Source organism: Salvia splendens, chromosome 1, assembly GCF_004379255.2.
Source record: "Salvia splendens isolate huo1 chromosome 1, SspV2, whole genome shotgun sequence".
NCBI lineage: Eukaryota > Viridiplantae > Streptophyta > Magnoliopsida > Lamiales > Lamiaceae > Salvia > Salvia splendens.
In genome coordinates, this window is record NC_056032.1 from 41,763,751 (window position 1) to 41,772,836 (window position 9,086).

Genomic DNA, 9,086 nt, shown 5'->3' on the forward strand with positions numbered 1-9,086 from the left:
GTATAACTAATTTAAAGTGTATAACTAGAGAACAAATCTTAGCCACATATTATCTTAATCCAATGATTAATAAAAGTATACATTATTAGTTAATAAAAATAGCATAAGGGTATTTTTGGAAACAAACTTCGTTCTCATATTCTCACATACACATTCCATTAAAACATTATCTCTCTCTATTTCTATTATCATTCTCTCTCTCTCTCTCCCTGTGTGCCGATCTCTGGCCGCCACCGTGATGCGTCGGAGGCGCTTCGGCAGAGAAACGTGGAGCTAGAGAGGGAGCTCCGGAGCAGCCTGGAGGAGGAGTTGTGGATTTTGATGCATCATCAGCAGCAACGCCGTCGCCAGTTCCGCGGTCGCCGTGGCACTCGCCGGTGCCCGATAACTGCGATGCCTTGCAGCGGTAGGGTGGAAAATGGCGCAGTTAGCTAAACAATAGGCGTGGAGTTCGAATTCTGTGGATTTGTAACGAATTTGCTGGCCGATCTCGATGCGGAGATGCTGGAAATTAGGGCGGGCGATGATGGGGAGATGATGTTTTTTTTTGCTTAGTTTAAAGTTGATTCATAAAATTCACAAAAGGCAGTGAGTTTTGATTGCCCTGAGTTTGAGGCATTTGGGTTTATTTGCATTAGTTTTGATTATGTATGAAATGAAGGCAATCAATTATTATATGTGAATTGTGATTACTTCAATTTAGATTAAATGATTTCTACAGATTTATTTATATAATATAAAAAGAATTGTTATTTAAAAGAAAGAAAGAAAAACCAAGCTTCGCTCTTGTTCACAAAACACATCATTCTTACTCTGATTTTACTTCACTCTTGTTTACAAAATACATCACTCTTATTCTGATCTTACTTCACTCTTGTTCACAAAACACATCACTCTTATTCTGATTTTACTTCACTCTTGTTTAGAAAACACATCACTCTTATTCTGATCTAACTTCACTCTTGTTCACAAAACACATCACTCGTACTCTGATTTTACTTCACTCTTGTTCACAAAACACATCACTCTTATTCTGATTTTACTCTACTCTTGTTCACAAAACACATCACTCTTACTCTGATTTTACTTCACTCTCGTTCACAAAACACATCACTCTTATTCTAATTTTACTTCATTATTGTTCACAGAACACATCACTCTTACTATGATTTTACTTCACTCTTGTTTACAAAACGCATCACTCTTATTCTGATTTTACTTCACTCTTGTTCACAAAACACATCACTTTTATTCTGATTTTACTTCACTCATGTTCACAAAACACATCACTCTTATTCTGATTTTACTCTACTCTTGTTTACAAAACACATCACTCTTACTCTGATTTTACTTCACTCTTGTTTACAAAACGCATCACTCTTACTCTGATTTTACTTCACTCTTGTTCACAAAACGCATCACTCTTACTCTGATTTTACTTCACTCTTGTTCACAAAACGCATCACTCTTACTCTGATTTTACTTCACTCTTGTTCACAAAACGCATCACTCTTACTCTGATTTTACTTCACTCTTGTTCACAAAACGCATCACTCTTACTCTGATTTTACTTCACTCTTGTTCACAAAACGCATCACTCTTACTCTGATTTTACTTCACTCTTGTTCACAAAACACATCACTCTTACTCTGATTTTACTTCACTCTTGTTCACAAAACACATCACTCTTACTCTGATTTTACTTCACTCTTGTTCACAAAAACATCACTCTTATTCTGATTTTACTTCACTCTTGTTTAGAAAACACATCACTCTTATTCTGATCTTACTTCACTCTTGTTCACAAAACACACCACTCTTACTCTGATTTTACTCCACTCTTGTTCACAAAACACATCACTCTTATTCTGATTTTACTTCACTCTTATTCTGATTTTACTTCACTCTTGTTCACAAAATACATCACTCTTATTCTGATTTTACTTCACTCTTGTTTACAAAACACATCACTTTTATTCTGATATTACGTCACTCTTGTTCACAAAATACATTACTCTTATTCTGATATTACTTTACTCTTGTTCACAAAACACATCACTCTTATTCTGATCTTACTTCACTCTTGTTCACAAAACACATCACTCTTATTCTGATCTTACTTCACTCTTGTTCACAAAACACATCACTCTGAATAATGGTGTTGGTTTTCGTTGTTAGTTTATTAGTAGTAGTATTACTACTATTATTTTATTTTCATTAGTTTACATTCAAATTATTATTAATAAATTTTGGAATTCTAAACACGTAACTTCTCAATCACTTCTTTTTCTTTCAAACTCATCTACCAAGAGAGAGATGGCATATGCTGCTGTGATTTCTCTGAAGCAAACAATGCATCGCCTTCTTAACTCTTCTCACACTCCCATTCCCTCCTCGAGTCGAGAAATCCTTGAATTTGCATCCACAGAGATCATATCTTTGCAAGAATTTCTCAAAGAATTATACTACAGCAACAGCAATAGATGGAACGCTTTGGATGCCGACACCGATCCGCCAGGAAATCCCCTTCCGTCTCTAGATCCGACACCGATCCGCCTTCGTTCAGCTCCACCACGCCCAACAGGGTGCTCCCCTCCATTTCCATGTTTGTAATTTTGTCTGTGAAGAGACAATTATACCCCCGCCTTGTTATTGTGGAGTAAATTTGTGATTGAGGGAACTAATTTCTCCTTAAATTCAAAAATTACATGTATTAATACTAGCCCTTGATTTCTTTGATCTTGTGGGTATGATTTGTTCTCTAGTTATTTTGTTAAGGGGCATTTGCCTCAGATCACTACTATATATATATATATTTGGGATGTCCGTCGGGACGTCCGTCTAGTCAACACAATAGCGGACGAGACGACGGACATCCCGACGGGCGTCCGCCCATGACCGCGGACGACCTCTCATCCGTCCCGGATGTCCGTCGAGTCGACGTCTGCCCCAATAGTGGGCGTGCCGGTCGGACGTCCGCCGGGACGTCTGCTATTGTAGATGCTCTTATAATAAAATGTGAGTGTAATGGTTTAGGTGAATGGTAGAGTCCAGTTACTTATGATGAAAAAAAGGTAAATGAGACTTTAAATTGCATTTCGAGATGTCCACAATTTAAAGTCTTATTTACTTTTTCCTAATTAGTATAAGCGGATTTCACAATCCACTTAAATATTAGACTCACATTTCATTATAAAATTAATATAAAAGAAAGTAAGACTCACAATCCATTATGTTTTTCCAACCATTTTCTTTTATATATTGTTTCTTAAAATCTCTACTGAGTCAATGTGAGATTTAAATCATGGACTGAAGGAGCTCATTTTTGTTGTCACTATATAAACTGAACTATGTAATTGAATTAGTTTTAGCCAAAAATATCTTATTTGGGTAAAATTGAGAAATAACATACGTGATGTAAAATTTGTGATAGACCAAAATTTGTGGGATAAATCAAAATTATGCCAAAGTTCGCCATCCTAAGAACTAATATGTGCGTAGTAGATTTAGGGATTCAAGTTTGAATTTTTCTTCTTCATTAATTTCTCGAGGTTGACTGCCTTTTTGGTCCATATATATTATTTTGGTTTTAGCAATTTAAACCCAATTAGTGCTATATAGTCCGTATATGTTGGCCACTGATATTTCCCCTTTTGACGCTTATAAGTTAGTAAATCTCAGTTTTAAGATGAACTTTTAAGTTTGTGAAAAATTTGAAAATTCGTCCATAATAGTCCTAAATATTCTCTCTCAATCCACATAATTTAGTCTCATTTTTCATTTTTATCCGTCCACCAAAATTAATTAGCTTCATACTAAAAATGAAAAATTACTTTCAATTTCCTGCTTAGTTTTTATATCTGTCATCATATTTAATTTAATTATTCATTGTTTATTTTTTCTTCTTTCCTACTTTATCCATTTTATTATACTTTATCAATTTTGTATTAAAATTTATACGGTTCATAGACATATATGTGTGTATATAAGTTAATATAATATAGTATAATGTGCATTAATAATATGTATTAATAAACCGATATTATAATAAATATTCATGTACGTAACTTCGTCGAACCTCACTATACAGTAAGACTGTATGAATGCAACAAATTAACGACCTATTTATAAAAAGAGTGATGCTAAATGGCCATAATGTGGCCGGCCATAAAGAGTTAATTTAGTCTATTTACACGTATAAAAAAATTAGAATTACCGATATAAACTTATATGTGTGTGAATGGACTTGTGAGTTGATACTTATCTTTGAATTCCATTATGTAAAACACATTAATATCACGAATTACTGTATACGTTGAGCAACAATCAAGAAATGACAGTAGTAATAAGTTGAGTAAAAACTACGAAAGAGCAACACTAACATGTTGAGCAACATATAATGAACATGATATAAAAGTATAATCAAGTAGTATTAAACCAAAAATTTGAAAAAAATCAAATTTTTTTGTTATTTAATTAATTTATGGTTGGCCATAACGTGGCCGCATAGCATTATTCTTATAAAAATGTGCTTAATTTACATGTGTGAATGCTGCTGTGGACTGTGGGGTGATTAAATTAACAGTATATATTTCAGCTTCCCTTTATTGACTAGTATTTCGTCATGTGAAGACTGCATTGGCTCGAATATCTATGGCCAGCATATCAACAGCTACACGATTTACATAGTACTTCCTCCTTCCAGAAATACAGAAGACTTTTGTTGGATATAGCTTCAAAAAATATAGGGGAAAGTGAATTAAAAAGCTTAGTGGAAGATTGATCATACTTTTATATACTACCTTTGTCCTTTATTTTTATTTTGTTTTATTTTTTGAAAATAGAAACTTTTAAATCTTTCTATTTTAGGCGGTGGATTTCACAATTCACCAACATTACTCCACTACATTTTCTCTTTCTTTTTCTCACTTTATCCATTTTTTCTCTTCTTCTCTCTTATTTTACCAATTTTGTTCTCTTACTTCAGATTACAAATTATGCATTAAAATTCGTGTCATTATAAAAGTTTTTATTTTTCAAGTATGGAGATAGTATTAGTTTTATAATGAAATGTGGGTGAGTTAAAGTTAGTGGAATGTGGTGTCTATTTACAAAAGTAGTATTCCCTCAGTCTCTCTGCGGTAGATGCGTTTCTTTTCTACACGAGATTTAATAAATTGTGTTAAAAGTGAGTTACGTGAAGGAAGAATAAAGTAGGAAAGAAAAAATGTAGAGAGATGAAGAGAGAATAAAGTAAGAGAGAGTAAAGTAAGAGAGAAGAAAAGTTGGTTCTTTTTATCAAAATAGGATGTGACTCAGTTACACTGGGACAACAAAAAAATGAATACAACTCAGCTACAAAGGGACGGAGGAGTAAAAAACGAATGAAAAAGTTTATTGATAAACGGACGAACATGGCAAAATGGAAAGTTTATTGATGGACGGAGGGAGTATAAAATAAGAGAAGAAGGTGAATTATATTAATTTCCAATAGACTTTCATGTTGACTAAGGACTTATTTGTAAATGATACTATGAAATTGTGAAAAAAAGGAGTATATTATTAGTTAATAACTAAAATAGTATTCATTCCGTTCCATAGTAGATGACACACTTGGATAATGACACGAAATTTTAGGAAATAATATTGTTTTGTGTGTTAAGTGGAGAAAGAAAATAATATAATTATATTAATATGAGAGAGAACTTAAAAAAAAAAACTCCATGTGATATCTTTTGTAGGATAAATTTAAAAGGAAAATGTGATATCTATTATAAGATGGAGGGAGTAGAGAATAGTGATGCAGTTGAAAAGGAAGAAATTCTGCATGAGCATGACAAATTGACAATGAAAACGAGAACGAAATAATAATGTTTTGTGTATATAGGATATTATAGTTTTATACTAGTATTTTTTTAAAGATTTTTTAATTTGTATAGAATTTAGTAACGGATATTATAATATTCAGAAGAGTATTAAATAGCTTTAATTTCACATAAAGCTTCGAGAAGAAAATACAAAAATGGAATAATTGGGGTGGTCAGTGGTGTGCTGTGTGTTGCTTTCAAATAAAAAAAATCATTATGTGGTTAGTGGTGGTTTCAAATAAGGCAACTCCATGAGTCCAACGATTATTAAAAATATGTTCTGATTTTACTTTTTAGACACTGTAATGCCATGAAATGGAACTTTCAAAATGAAACAATTTCCAATAAGTTTTGCGGCTTTTTGTCAAACAGCTTATAAACTAATGCCCTATTATTTTGAATTTTGATGTCACGGGAGTATGGGACTATTACTTATACATGACCAATTATTGTTTATCAAAAGCAAATTTTGATTAGTGGAGTAGTTGTTTGACATAACTTACCATTTCATCTAGAAAAGTGACGAAATCATTTTTAAATATCAAATTATGCCCATTTTATCAGAAGTATTATGAACTCATGAAACATCATTATATATAAACAAGTTTTAAAAAAAATACTCACCCCTATCTTAAAAATTCAAATTATTTTTGATTTAGTTTGTCTTTTAAAATTATGCACTCTCGGATTATTTATTTTTTTCACTTCGCTAACAATACTTTTTGTTGTTTTCAAATTTGTTGTAGCTAGCATAATTCCAATCATCTCTTAATATTTGAAATATTTTTTTGTAAAAACGAGCATAATTTGTTGTTTTCAGCTTAAAGTAGCATAGAGTTCATATCGTAAAAATTAATATTAGCCCAGTCATGGGCGGACCCATGTAGAAATAGGGTAGGGCTAAAGCCCTTAATAAAAATATTTTTAAAACTATTTTCTTTTATAAATTTTTAAAATTTATTCAAATTTAATGTAAATTATTATATAAAAGCCCTTATAAATGATCTAAAACACCAAAAATATAACGTTAGAACAAAATTTAGAAATCACAGCCCCCAATCATATTTTTTTTCTGTGTCCGCCCCTGAGCCCAGTTTCTCACAAATAAAATACTACTACATGAGAAACGTACTTTAATTTAGAAAATTAAATTATTCATTGTATATATTGCATGTGCTCACTTTTGTTTATACAAAGTCGAATTTATTTAAATATTAAAGCAAAAGCAAAAACCGCGTTCCATGGTCATAAGTCTACTATTGCAATTCAATGGGGTAGAATTATTTTGTGAAAAGCCCATAAAATACTAACTACCTCTTGTTTGACTGTTTGTTATGTAGTACTACTACATAATTATTCATAAACGTTTAGCTATATATAGATGCATAATTGTTCACATATTTCACCCACTACTCCAACAAACACACTAGCTACTAATTTGCATAATCTCAAAAAGAAAGGAAAATGGTGCTTTCTAGAAATGGTGGTGAATCTGATGCTTACGATTGGGCTAAAGCAGTGAAGGAATTCGACGAGGCGAAATCCGGCGTGAAGGGCCTAGTCGACGCCGGCGTGACGGAGCTGCCCCGCCTCTTCGTGCACCCGGCGGAGCATCTCCTTAACAACCCCACCGACCCTGCCCTGCAGCCGGAGCTCCCCACCATCGACTTCGCCTGCCTGCGCCAGGGCCGGCGCCGCGAGGTGGTGGAGGCGGTCCGCAGGGCGTCGGAGGAGTGGGGCTTCTTCCGCATCGTCAACCACGGCGTCCCTAGCCAGACGATGGACGCCATGCTCGACGCGGTGCGGCGCTTCCACGAGCAGCCGGCGGACGAGAAGGCGCCGCTCTACTCCGACGACAGCCGGAGGCGGGTGAGGTTCAACAGCAACAGCGCGCTGCGGGAGAACGACGCCGCGTCGTGGAGGGATATTCTGACGTGTGTTTTCAACGACGATGAGATTGATCCGGAGCTGATCCCGGAGGCGTGCAGGGTGGAGGTGCTGGAGTATGTGGAGCGGATGATCGAGCTGAGGGAGACGATGGCGGAGGTGATGTCGGAGGCGCTGGGGCTTCCGAGCAACTACTTGTCGGAGATAGAGTGTATGAAGAGTGAGGCGATGGCGTGTTTGTATTATCCGGTGTGTCCCGAGCCACAGAAAACCCTTGGGACGCCGAAGCATTCCGACACCACGTTCCTCACCTTGCTTATGCAAGACGCCATCGGCGGCCTCCAGATTCTCCATGGCGGTCAATGGGTCAACGTTCCGCCCGTGCCCGGGGCTCTCATTGCCAACATTGGTGATCTCATGCAGGTACTATAGAATCGTAATCAAATGATATTGGTTATCATCAATAATGATTTTAGCCTAGTAAAACTGAATATCATTTTCAATTCAACTTTCTAATGATAGATTATTGTTGAATTTTGTAGATTATTAGTAATGACAAGTTCATAAGCGTGGAGCACAGAGTGGTGGCGCAGCCTGTGGGGCCGAGGATATCGGTGGCGTGTTTCTTCACGCCGAGCATGAGTGCGGCGGCGAAGCCATTTGGTCCGATCGAAAAGCTGCTGTCCGATGAGAATCCGGCTATATACAGGAAGTTTATGTTCAGAGACTACTGCCAATATTACAAGATAAAAGGCCAAGATGTTTCCTCAGCTTTGCCTCATTACAAGATCTGATCGTCACTTGCAAATTATGTACTAATAATATTTTCATATGATATTGTGTAAGAATTTTTCTTTGATTTTAAAATATTGCTTCGCATCCTACTATCTTTTCTTCATAATTTACCCTCTCTCCGTCCCACAAGAATATGCACTTTGAGTTATGCACGAGTTTTAATACACTCTTGAAAAAGTAAGAGAGAGAGAAAGAAAAAGTAATTAAAGTATTATTGGTGGAGGATGAGTCCCACTTTAATAGAGAGAAAAGAATTTTTAAAATTGGAAAAAATGCATATTCTTATGGAACAGATTATAAAAAAAATGCATATTCTTGTGGGACGAAGGTAGTACTTGTTCGCACGTGTATGACTACTTGACTAGAGACTTATTAATTTATTATTATCCATTTTCAAAACAATCACATTTAGAAGATCTCTATTGATTTATGTACAAGACCATGAGGTCAATAAAGTCCGCAATTTATTTTGTTTTTTTTTTTCAGTTAATTAGTAAAGGCTCGTCTCCTTAAACTGCCTCCGATACAAAATAATTT

At 35.1% G+C, this 9,086-nt stretch overlaps 1 protein-coding gene across 1 annotated transcript; it reads left to right on the forward strand.

Annotated features, from left to right (window-relative positions):
- Positions 1-7,285: 7,285 nt before the first annotated feature.
- LOC121800658 (1-aminocyclopropane-1-carboxylate oxidase homolog 1-like) lies at positions 7,286-8,636 on the forward strand. The gene is made up of 2 exons (XM_042200181.1): positions 7,286-8,177; positions 8,297-8,636. The coding sequence occupies exons 1-2, from the start codon at positions 7,332-7,334 to the stop codon at positions 8,546-8,548; spliced, it is 1,098 nt and encodes a 365-aa protein (XP_042056115.1). The 5' UTR covers positions 7,286-7,331; the 3' UTR covers positions 8,549-8,636.
- The last annotated feature ends 450 nt before the right edge of the window (positions 8,637-9,086 follow it).